This window comes from Theileria annulata, chromosome 3 (genome assembly GCF_000003225.4).
Source record: "Theileria annulata chromosome 3, complete sequence, *** SEQUENCING IN PROGRESS ***".
Classification (NCBI taxonomy): Eukaryota; Apicomplexa; class Aconoidasida; order Piroplasmida; family Theileriidae; genus Theileria; species Theileria annulata.
In genome coordinates, this window is record NC_011100.1 from 615,078 (window position 1) to 627,531 (window position 12,454).

Genomic DNA, 12,454 nt, shown 5'->3' on the forward strand with positions numbered 1-12,454 from the left:
GTTTTTATATATATATAAATTCATTAATGAAGTTTATTATAAATTAGTAATGAATAAGAAATTGAATTTGTATAAAAAATGTTCAAAATAATTTAAATTAAAAAAAATATTAATATGAATTAAAAAATATTAATATAAATTTAAAATATTAATATGAATTAAAAAATTTTTTGAATATAAAATGAAGTTTATGGATTCAATTTCAACACAATCTGATGATGTATTCAATCAAATTAATATTACAAATATTAACACATAAATAACTATGGATAAATATATTGACACATTAGTAAATAAAGATAATAAAATGGATAAAAAAGTAAATTTGGATAAATTTATGGATAAAAATATGAAGAAAGAATTTCAATTTAAATTAACTGAATGTAAATATTTAGAACCAAATCATTCAAATGATTTACCAAATTCACAAAATTTACATAAATTCACTGAAAATTCACAAAATTCAATTAATTTACATAAATTTACTGGAGATTTACAAAATTCTAATGAATTAATACAAAATTCAACCAATTCAACCAATTCCACAAATTCAAATTATTCAAATATATCAAATTATTCAACAAACTCAAATTATTCCACAAATTCAAATAAATTAACAAAATTAGAAAACTCAGCAAATTTAGCAAATTCCACAAATTTAGCAAATTTTGATAATTTTGATAGAAATTTGAATAATTTGAATGAAATTGAAATTGATAATGATATAAAATATTCACATTTAAAATTTCTTAAATCACACATATTCAAATCTCAACAATACAATACCAATACCAACACTAGTACCAACAACAGTATGGGCTTTAGTAATAGTAACACCAACACCAATAGTAATACCAATGTAAGTCAGGGTTTAAATAGTAATGTAATTGTGAGATTAAATGAGATAAAAAATGGTTTGATGAATTTTGGTAAAAATAATTTAACAAAAGATAAAAAAGATATTAAAATCACTTCACTTAAAGAATTATATCATACAAATAATACAAATAATAAATTAAATAATAAATTTGTCAATGCTGAAAATTATGTAAATTCCGTGAAAATTGCCAATTTGGAGAAAAATGTAAATTCGGAGAGAAATGTAAATTCAGAGAAATTTGTAAAATTAAAGAATATAAATTATGAAAATTATCATTTATATTCTCAATATAATACTTCCACCAGAGGTAATGTACCTCTTAGTACCACCAGAGGTAATGTACCCCCTGGTACCACCAGGGCAAATGTGCCTCAAAATACCTATAGACCAAATGTACTTACTAATACTAATAGAGGAAATGTACTTCATAGCCCTAAAATTCCTAATACAAAAGCCCAAATACTGAATACCAATTCCAAAACACTTAATACAAGACTCCAAATCCCTAATACCAACCACCAAATCCCAAATCCCAAATCCACTATCACTAATCCTAAACCCTCATATAACCCCGTTACTATCCCTAACCACAAACCCCTTCACAATCACAAATCACATCCCAACTCCAAACCCCCTAACCCTAAATTACTTGACAAATTGTCTATTAATGTGAAATATTGGTATAAACCATTTTCAATGAATAGATTAGAAGATTTGAATATTTTCCAGGGCTTACAAGTGCTCGAATGTTTGGTTGGTGATGTCCAGAAGTCTTGGCATTTGGAGGCTATAAAATACTTGGATCGTTCAAACTATTCAAGACTTAAAATGACAATGTTACGTCTTAGTAATAGTGTATATAATTTACATCCAAGTCGTTTATTAATAAGTTGTAGAGGGAGTTGGGAGATTATTCAAGAAGGTAGTTTCGGCTCAGTTTATTATGGATTTATTGAAGGTTGTGGTCCATCTGCTATTAAAATACCGAATCCTCAAATGTTAATTCAAGATCCCATCGGTATCATGAAACGTTTTATTAATGAATGGGATATTCTTTCACGTTGTTCACATCAATTTATTATTAATATTTATGGTGCCATTATACTTGGTTTATATGATATTTGGATTTGTACTGAACTTATTCATGGTGTTGATTTACATACTAAAAAATATTCTAATCCATCTCAACACAATATTATATACTCGAATTTACAGAATTCAGTAGTCAATAGTATAGGTAGTTTGGGTAATCCAGTAGTCAGTGGTATGGGTAGTGCAATGGGTAATTTACAGAATTCAGTAGGTAGTTTGGGTAATCCCGTAGGTAGCTCAACATTTAGTACTATGGGTAATTTACCTAATCCCACACTTAGTAGTATGAATAATAGTATGAATATACCAATGGAATATGGATTAAAGATGTGTCGTCAATTATCAGAAGTAATATTATATTTACATACACCAACAGATACGAAAGGTATAATAATTCATAGAGATATAAAGCCGGAGAATATTATTATAGATTCCAATTGGAATATTAAACTTTGTGATTTCGGTGATGCTTTTGAATCCAATTCTGGTAATATCAATTCCATTACCGGTGCTACTTGGTTATATGCACCTCCTGAATTATTATTACATCCCATTATTCTTAATACTACCAATTACAGTGGAGTTAATAGTACCAATTACAGTGGAGTGAATACACTGAATACTACCAACTACAATACACTTAATACTACCAACTACGGTGTTATGAATATGAATAGTATATTAAGTGAGAAATGGGATATATGGTCTGCAGGTTGTGTATTTCAAGAGATGTTTGGATTTCCAGGACCATTTCATCATCTTGTGGATATGAATGATTCTTCGAGTGTTGTTTGCGAAAAGATGGTTAAAGCTGCGATTAAAGGTTTAGTTCCAAATATTCCAAACACTTTAGCAAAGACTAAAATGGGTTCACTTATTCTACATTGTCTTGATCCGAATCCTAATAATCGACCCACAGCCAAAGAAATTTATCAATTTCTACAATCAAAAGATTTATTATAATTTTTTCTAATACATTATATTTTACTAGTACTATAGTATTTGGGTTAGTAGGTATTCGTAGTAAAGTAGTCTATAGTAGTCAGTATACAGTAGTTAGTAGGTATATTAGGCTTGTTAGGTACATAAGGGTTATTAGGTAAATATATAGTAGTACTGTGTATATACTAGGGTATTAGTATACCTGTAGTAATATACACTAGTGTATAGTAATAACCTTAGTATACCCTAATACTCTACTATACCCTTATATACCTTATATACTTGTATGTATATATAGTAGTGTATAATACATTGGTAATACTAGTCCACTCTACTCTCATATACTCACTAATCTACTGTTATATACTTAATCTACTGTCATAAACTTTTTGGATTGGATATGTATTTTTCTTTTCAATTTCTCAACTAATTAATTATATAATTTATATATATTAGATTAATTTTCATTATCTTCTTCACTGAATTCTCCTACTATTATTCCTGCTCCTCTACTTGATCCACTTTCAGCTTTTGATTCACTACTTTCTTCCAATTCACTTCCTACTACTTCACTTGATGTTGATACATTTGTTGGTAATTCTGGTGATACATCTGATGGTAACTCTGGTATAACATCTACTGATTCTGGTATCACACCTGTTGATTCGGTTCCACTGTTATTTTTACTCAATTCACTAGAACTTTCTTCATTAGATACTTTTGTTTCATTAGATACTTCTTTAGATTCTTCCTTTGTTTCTTCAGATATTTCCTTTGTTTCTGTTGGTATATTTGGTTTGGTCATTGGTTCCTCAGGTTTATTCTGATTATTGATAGGATCACTAGTTGTTTCAGTACTCGAATCCAAACTAGTAGTTTCTGTAGTTCCACTTGTTCCAGATGATTCTGGTGTAATTTCAATTGTTAATATTTCTCCTTGTCTTAATGTAGAATTGACTATAGATTCAATTGTAGGTCTGGTTTTATTTAATTTATCGTAAGTATTGATATATTTTCTGAGGAATTCAAGTGTTCCTTTATCAACTTCATCAATTCCAACTTCTGCCGCATAAAATATCCTATCGGTACATTTAAGATACATTTCATCCAAATCTTTTTTCCTAATATTTATACCACTACTACATGGGCCACTTGGGCCAGGTCCACTTGGACCAGTATAGGAACCACTACAAGGGGCACTACCACAGGGAAAGCCACATGGACCAGTTCTAAAGGTTCCACTATATGTACGACTTCCACTTGGACCACTATAGGTACGACTTCCACTTGGACCTGCACTTGGACAACCACAGGAGCCACTTGTACCACTGGTATATGGTACACTAAAACAGGGTCCACTAGTATATGGTGTACTACTATTGCCTTGTCTACTACCTATACCTCTAGTACCACCTCTTCCACCATCATCTCCTCCATTACCACCTCCATTTCCTCCACCGTTACCTCCACCGTTACCTCCACCATTGGATGAACTTCGACCATACATTGGTCTATGTTGTGATTTAGTATTAAAATGTCTAGTAATGGTATCATGTGGTATTGTTAATGAATTTGAGATCAATTCATCTCCAATGTGTTTATTAACAATGAATGGTATGTTGGTAGTTCCATTAGCTATTTTAAAGGTATAATATTCACCAGTCAATTTACTTACATCAACCAATTCCATATTCAAAATTTTCACCAACTTTTCATTCACAATATTACCAGCAGCAGTAGTAGTTGTACCACTAGTACTAGTTGTACCAGTGGTAGTGGTACCATTACTACTACTGTCCTCAGTACTATTAGTATTGGTGGGACCAAGCACCGTACTGGTATTTGGCCAAATAGTTAATAGTATAGCTGGTTTTTTAATATTTGATACTTCTGTACCAAATATCAAATCTCTTAATAATTCATCTTCATACATACCAATTTTTCTTCTTCTTGTTAAATTTATCTCTGTAGGTCTTTTTATTCTATTTTCTTCATAAATATTACATTTCATACCTTCTTCCATATCTATTAAATCTTCTGTATCAACAATAGGTGGTTCTCTAATAGGTCCATCTGTAGTAGTTGTACTAGTAATAGGTTCTTCAGTAATAGCATCAGTATTAGGTTCTTCAGTAGTCCCAGTACGGGTACCATGTTCTTCAACAGTAGTATCTTCTCTAGTAGGTTCTTCAGTATCAGTAGTAGGTCCTTCAGTACTACAGGTAGTAGGTTGATCTATAATAATATTAATTTTTATCTATTGTGGATATAATTATTTGTTTACTTGTAGTAATAACAATTTCTCCAGTACTTTCATCGTGTAATAAAACTGCTGGATATGTTCCTAAGAAATTTATATACTCCCCCTTAATAGTCTTAATAAGCCTGGGGTACCCTTAATTAGGCCTTAATAGGCTTAAGTAGTTAACTAGCCTTAAATGGCTTAAATAGCCTTAACTACTTAATAAGCCTTAGATACTCTAAATTAGGCTTAACTACCTAATAAGCCTTATATAGCTAAAATACCCCTTAACTACCTAGACTACCTAATTACCTCTTAGATGCTTAACTACCTCCTAACTCCTTAACTACAGTACTTAACTACTGTACTTCTAATAATTAGAATAACAATTTGATAATTAAATAATTGTATTACGTTTAAGATTTGAATTTGGAAAATTATAAGTTACAGTTCCATAAAGTATTGAAATTAAATCTTCTTTAGTTGTTTCATTTGGAACATTTGTAACTTCAAAAATAACATTTTTACCCTCACAATCTATTCCATTTATTAATTTTCCTAATTAAAATTACCTTTTAATAATAATATTTTATTTATTCCTACACCTGTTCCTTCTACACCTTCTATTCCTTCTACACCTTCTGTTTCTACTGTTCCTATTACTCCTCCTTCTACACTTTCTGTTCCTTCTATTCCTATTGTTCCTTTTATTTTTGTTGATATATATATTGTTTCATATTTTATATTTTCTAATTCTTCTAATTCAACACCTCCTGGTCCCTGTACACCAGATCCTGGACCTTTTCCTTTTTCTACTCCTACGGTGTTACCTCCTCGTACACCTCTTTCTATTTCCATTTCTCTTTCTATTTCTTCTGCTGTTATATCATCTAATTCATCAGATAATTGTATTTTTTCTATTAATTCTACTATTGGTTTTTGAATATTATCACTCGTTTCACTAGAAATTGTATGTACTATATATGTCTCTTCCATAGGATTTTTCTTCATACTATCCACAGTAGTAGTATTTGACATAGTAGGAACTTCCATAGTAGGAACATCAGTGGTAGGTTCTGAAGTAGTAGGAACTTTACTAGGATCTTCAGTAGTACCCACAGTATTAATAGTACTAATAGTAGTACCAGTAGTGTCTACTGTTGGAACTCCAATTGGTTCTAAAGCAGGAACTTCAGTAGGATCTACTATAGGTTCTAAAGGAGGAACACCAGTTGGTTCCCCAGTAGTATATGTTATATGTTGTGGAATAATAATTGGTTCATTGACTGGTTCTAATTAATAAAATTAATTATAAATAAATTTATATTACCATTTGGTAATATTGATCTTAAATTATTCATACCAATTCCTAACACTTGATTTATTTCATCATTTGTTATTTCTAATTATTCAATTAGTTACAGAGTTACGGAGTTAAGTACTGTAGTTAACGTAGTTATTAAGTAGTTAAGGGATATCTAAGGGTATTAAGGGATAATTAAGGGTTATTAGGTAGTTAAGGGTAATCTAAGGCTATTAAGGGTATTTTAGGTATATTAAGCCTAATATAGACTACTAAGAGTATTTAAGGAAATTTAAGGCTATTTTAAGCCTATTAACTATTTAAGCCTAATTAAGGCCCATTAACTACTTAAGCCTTATTTAGCCTTATTTTAGACAATTGAACACTATTCTAGACTACTTAAGAAATGGTAATAATTATACCATTATTCATTCCATTAATGAAAATATTATTAATTAATATTTGAATTAATATTAATTTTATTATTTCTTTCATTTTAACAGTAATTTAGTTTATTAACAGTAATTTAGACAGTAATTTATCAACAGTAATTCAATTTTTACACAGTAACTTAGACAGTAACTTACACAGTAATTTCTTAACAGTAATTTGACTTATAATTTAATTTATAATAATTAACATATATGACATGAAATTATAATGAAAATATTAGCTAGCTAAGAAAATTTATATATACAAATTTATTTTAAATTATTCAAATTTTATATTATTTTATTTATTTTATTACACATTTTATTTTTTTAATAAATTTATTGAATTTTATTAAATTTATAATTTATTTATTTAATTAATTTATTTGTAAAATTAAAACAAACAATAACAACATCAAATTCTATCAATTGATGATATTTATTGAAAAAATAACGTTAAATAATTTATTTAATAATTTTATATATTTATAAATTTTATTTAATAATTTAAAAAATTTATATAATTTTATTTTAATAAATTATTTAATATTAGCTAGTTAAATAATTTTATTTGATAATTCCCCATTTAATATATATTATTATTAATTATTTATTTAATTATTTATCTAATTATTTATATATTAATTTATATAATGTTACAAATTAAAAAAGATTCTTTATTTATACGTTGTGGTATTGCTGCTTTATTATATTATTTACCACAAGATTTTGGTATTTTTACATTTTTATCAATTAATCATTATAATGTAATTTTTTACACTATTTTAAATTATTTAAATTATAAATTAAATTAAATTAATTAAATTAATTTTTTAAATTAGAATAATATGAGAATAAGTGGAAAAAGAAATAAAATATCTAAAGAAATAAATATAGAAAATTTAATATATAATTTTATGTCTGAACATAATTTTACACCAGCAACTTATAATATTTATAAACGTAATAATTTTACTATTGTACAATTATTCGATTAATATTTTAAAATTTTAATATAATTTTATTAATATATTTGAAGTAGTTAATGGAGTTGAGTATACAGTATATAGTACCATAAGTAGGTAGTTAAGGGTATTAGGAATAGTTAGGTAGTTAAGGGTAGTTAAGGGTAGTTGAGTAGTCTAGGTAGTCTAGGTGCAGCAAATTTGAGGGGATTGAAGAAAAAATTTTCTTGCTGCACCTAAAGGAGTAAAGGGACCTATAGGTACCAGGTTCGAATCCCGTTACGGTGCTTGGTCCAACGGCCAGTAATGGACCTGATAGTAATAGTACTAACAGTACTAATAGTACTAAGGATACTAGTACAGTAGGACCAAGCACCGTTACTGAGGGAAAGGGAGCTAATTTTACAGCCATGGAGTGTACTACAGTTACTAATACTAAGGATATAACTATAGAAATCCCCTTCGGGGCTAAATAACAAAAAAACTCCGTTACGGGGAGTGGATAACTAAAGGGACTGTAGGTATAACTAAAGAACTATCTACTGTAAGGCTATTGGAGCTGTTTGAGCAAGCACCGTTACTAAGTAAACCCAGGGCTATAACTATATATCTAAATACTCCTAGGGTATATAACTAAAGAGCTCCGTTACGGAGCTTGCTCAAAGGGTACCCCGTAAGGGGTATAACTAACTACAGTAGATAACTGGATAACTAATGGGACCCCTTTCAGGGGTTTAGGGAACCCCTTTCGGGGATGTACAAGCACCGTAACTAGATATAAAAATATTTTTGAATAATATTACAATTTAAAATATCAGCATCTTTTAATGTAGTTGTATCATCAAAATTTATTTTTTTAGGTGGGAATCCATATAATAATTTTATCTCTCCCACATTCACACTACTATTCACCGTACCACTAGTACCCATATTATTACTCATATTATTACTCATACTACTCATATTATTATTAATATATTGTAATATGAAATATTTAAGATCATATATAGTAGCCGATTGTGATATAGTTAAATTAATTAAATTTCCATTAGATAATTTGATTTTTAAATTTGTATTAATATTTCCAATTAAATAATTTTTTTTATCAATAATAATATTATTATTAAGATAATTAATATTATGTTCAATTAAATGTAAATTAATTTGATGATTATTATGTTGTAATTCTGGGGGTGCTATACCACGTTTCACATCATTGATAAATAATGTATTTATTGGATCTGATAATGGTCTAAATACACCACCATCCACTATAAATCCATCCAAATATAAATTTATTATATGATCACCTTCATCTATACCTATTCCACTATTCTGCCCACCAGCATATTTATATTTATTATTCTCTTTCTCTATATAATCTTCTAATGATTTTATATTCGTCATTCTCAACAACTATACTACTAACCTAACTCAACTAAACTTGTACTAGAGAACTTCTACTAGACAAACTGCACTAGTGATTTCTACTACTAGAGAACTCCTACTAGTGACTTCTACTAGACAACAACTACTATAGACAAGCTTCTACTGGAGACTTTTACTACTATAGACAAATACTAGTATACAAATTCTCTATATCCAAATCTACTGTAGACAACTTCTAGAGAAATACTACTATCCAATTCTCTATAGACAAATCTACTGTATCCTCTTCTACTATCCCGTCTACTGTAGACAACTTCTACTATCCAAACCTACTGTAGACAACCTATACTAGACAAATTCTAATCTCCAAATCTATTGTATCCAACTTCTAATATCCAAATCTACTGTATCCTATTCTACTACCCAAATACTACTGTGTGCAACCTCTACTATATCCAACTTCTAATGTCCAATTCTACTATAGTCAAACTCTAATATCCAATTCTACTGTATCCAAATATCCAAATTGAATTTATTAATTTACTGAAGAAAAATTTTCTCCTCTTTTTCCTCTCTATTTTCCTCTCAAATTCCTCTCTACTCCTAATTCCCTCGTATTTCTCTTTAAATCCTTTTTTACTCCTAATTCCCTCTCTTTAAATCGTTTAAATCTCCTATTTACTCCTTTAAATCTCTTTACCTCTTTCCTCGTTTAAATCTCTACCTCTTCCCTCGTTTAAATATATGGTGAAGATTTTAATTTGTATAAAAAATTATTATATGGTACTTTATTATAATAATAATGACGTATATAATAATTATTATCTCTATATATATGTGATTTTTTATCTTTGAGTAATAATATTCTTAAAACACCTTGTTCTTCAAGTAATTTGAGTCTTAATAAATTGATTAGACTTGGATAACAAGAAAATTTAATTAATAAAAATATTGCTTTTGATTGTTTCTTTATTGGTTTTATTAATGTTTTTAATCCTAAATTATATATATGTATATTTTCTATTCCTATTCTCTTCAATTTATTCAATATTGATAGAAATTGATTCTTTATTATTTCTATTGGTTTCTCTTGTATTGATATATATATTTCATAATTCGTTTTAGGATTTTCTAATACAACGGAATTTCTATTATGTAACACAGAATTTCTCTTATCTAATATAGAATTTCTCTTATCTAAAACGGAATTTCTCTTTTCTAGAGTTTGTATAGTATTATTTCTAATACGACGTCGTATTTCTTTATATAATAATTTGGAAAATTTCTCACTTAATATAAATTTCTATAACATTAATTTTAAAAGTGATTTTAAGAGTAATTTAATAAATTTGGGCTAGTTAAGAGTATATAAGGGTAAATAAGAGTATATAAGGGTAAATAAGAGTATATAAGGGTAAATAAGGGTATATAAGGGTATATAAGGGTAAATAAGGTACTTAAGGGTATTTTAGGTATTTAAGGCTTATTTATAGGTATTTAAGGGTATTAAGGGTATTTAAGGGTAGTTAAGTAATTAAGAGGTATCTAGGGGTAATTTAAGACTAATAAGGCTATTAGGCCTATTTAAGGGTAATTAAGGGTATTTAGGCTATTTTTCTACGTCTAGACTAATTTACAGTAGTTAACTAATTTTGTGGTATTTTAAGGCAATTAAGGCTAATTTAGAGTAATTTACAGTATTTTAGTAATTGTAGACTAATTTACTAATTTTTCTAAATTTAAGCCTACTTAAGCCTATTTAAGCCTATCTAAGGCAATTTAAGCCTATCTTAAGCCTATCTAAGACTAGGTTAGGCCTATTATCTACTTAAGGCTACTTAAGGCTATTCTAGGCTACTTAGGATATCTAAGGCTAATTTTACTAAATTTAATGTAATTTACTATTTTAAAGTATAATTTGTGAACATACGGAATGATTAAATTGTAATGTAGAATTAAGATTATTAGAAATAAAAGATTCTGAAAATTTGATAAAATAAATTAATAAAATTATTTTCATTCAATTGAAAATTAATTTCAATTTTCATAAAATAAAAAATAATAATAAAAAAATAAATTAATAAAAAATAAATTAATAAAAAATAAATTATAATTAATTAATTTAATGAAATTGTAAAAAAATGGTGTAACAAATTCTAATAAATTTAATAATTTTTGAAAAAATGATAAAATGTGTAAATTGTGGTATAGAAGTAATAACATTATATCATATATATAATGAAACAAATTATTGTTTATCAACTTGTGAAAATTGTGGTCAAATTTGTGATAAATATGTCGAATGGGAAATTCCTTTAATTATTATTGATTTATTTCTTTTCAAAACACAAGTTTATCGTCATTTAATTTATAATCATTCACAATTTCCTTCTATTAGCCCCGTTACGGTGCTTGGTCACACGGATAGAGTTGTACCTTGTAATAAGGTTAGTAGTAGTACAGTTGTATCTAGTAATGAGGAAACTAGTAATACTACTGGTACTACTACTGTTGGACCAAGCACCGTAACTAAGGGAAAGGGAGCTAATTCTACAGCTATGGAATGTACTAGTGAGAAAAATAGTAATAAAATTGCTGCTGTAACTAAAACTGGGGAGTCAGGTACTAATACTGTAGGTACTGAGAAAGTCCCTTTTGGGGTTGGTGGTTGGCATTGGACCAGACACCGTAATGGAAAAATAATAAGAATAATATTATTATTAATATCAGCAACAATATTGGATAGTTATTCAATGTTAACATCATGTAATTATTTAACAAATACACCAAATATATGCTTTCCACAATTCCAATCATATAATCAAACACTCTTAAATTATATTATTCTTTATTTTAAATCTTTCAATACACATATCAATTCACAAGGTATCAATCCCTTAGAATACCTAATATACCCTTAGATAGGCTATTACTGTGTAGCTTTAGATAGGCCTAAATGGGCCTTAAATAGGCTAGTACTAAGTAGCCTAAAATAGGCCTAAGTAGCTAATAGCCTTAATAGCCATAGATAGCCTAAGTAGTTAATAGCTTAAATTGGTCTTAAATAGGCTAAATTAACCCCTAGAATACCTAAGGAACTACTAGAGTACTTAATAGGCTTAAATACCTTAAAATTAGCCTTAGACAGTCTTAAGTAGCTAATAGACCTAAAATAGCATTAATAGACTTAAGACACATAAAATAGCCTTA

At 28.0% G+C, this 12,454-nt stretch overlaps 4 protein-coding genes across 4 annotated transcripts; 2 read left to right on the forward strand and 2 right to left on the reverse strand.

The window, feature by feature from the left end:
• Positions 1 to 265: 265 nt before the first annotated feature.
• TA03800 (uncharacterized protein) lies at positions 266 to 2,935 on the forward strand (the record flags this gene model as incomplete). The annotated part of the gene is made up of 1 exon (XM_949892.1): positions 266 to 2,935. The coding sequence occupies one exon, from the start codon at positions 266 to 268 to the stop codon at positions 2,933 to 2,935; it is 2,670 nt and encodes an 889-aa protein (XP_954985.1).
• Positions 2,936 to 3,371: 436 nt separating this feature from the next.
• Positions 3,372 to 6,954, reverse strand: TA03805 (uncharacterized protein; the record flags this gene model as incomplete). Its single annotated transcript, XM_949893.1, has 6 exons — positions 3,372 to 5,149; positions 5,199 to 5,258; positions 5,571 to 5,693; positions 5,729 to 6,448; positions 6,487 to 6,525; positions 6,882 to 6,954. The coding sequence occupies 6 exons, from the start codon at positions 6,952 to 6,954 to the stop codon at positions 3,372 to 3,374; spliced, it is 2,793 nt and encodes a 930-aa protein (XP_954986.1).
• A 1,672-nt stretch (positions 6,955 to 8,626) lies between these two features.
• Positions 8,627 to 9,262, reverse strand: TA03810 (uncharacterized protein; the record flags this gene model as incomplete). The annotated part of the gene is made up of 1 exon (XM_949894.1): positions 8,627 to 9,262. The coding sequence occupies one exon, from the start codon at positions 9,260 to 9,262 to the stop codon at positions 8,627 to 8,629; it is 636 nt and encodes a 211-aa protein (XP_954987.1).
• A 2,165-nt stretch (positions 9,263 to 11,427) lies between these two features.
• TA03815 (uncharacterized protein) lies at positions 11,428 to 12,165 on the forward strand (the record flags this gene model as incomplete). Its single annotated transcript, XM_949895.1, has 1 exon — positions 11,428 to 12,165. One exon carries the CDS (start codon positions 11,428 to 11,430, stop codon positions 12,163 to 12,165), a length of 738 nt encoding a protein of 245 aa, XP_954988.1.
• Between the last annotated feature and the right edge of the window lie 289 nt (positions 12,166 to 12,454).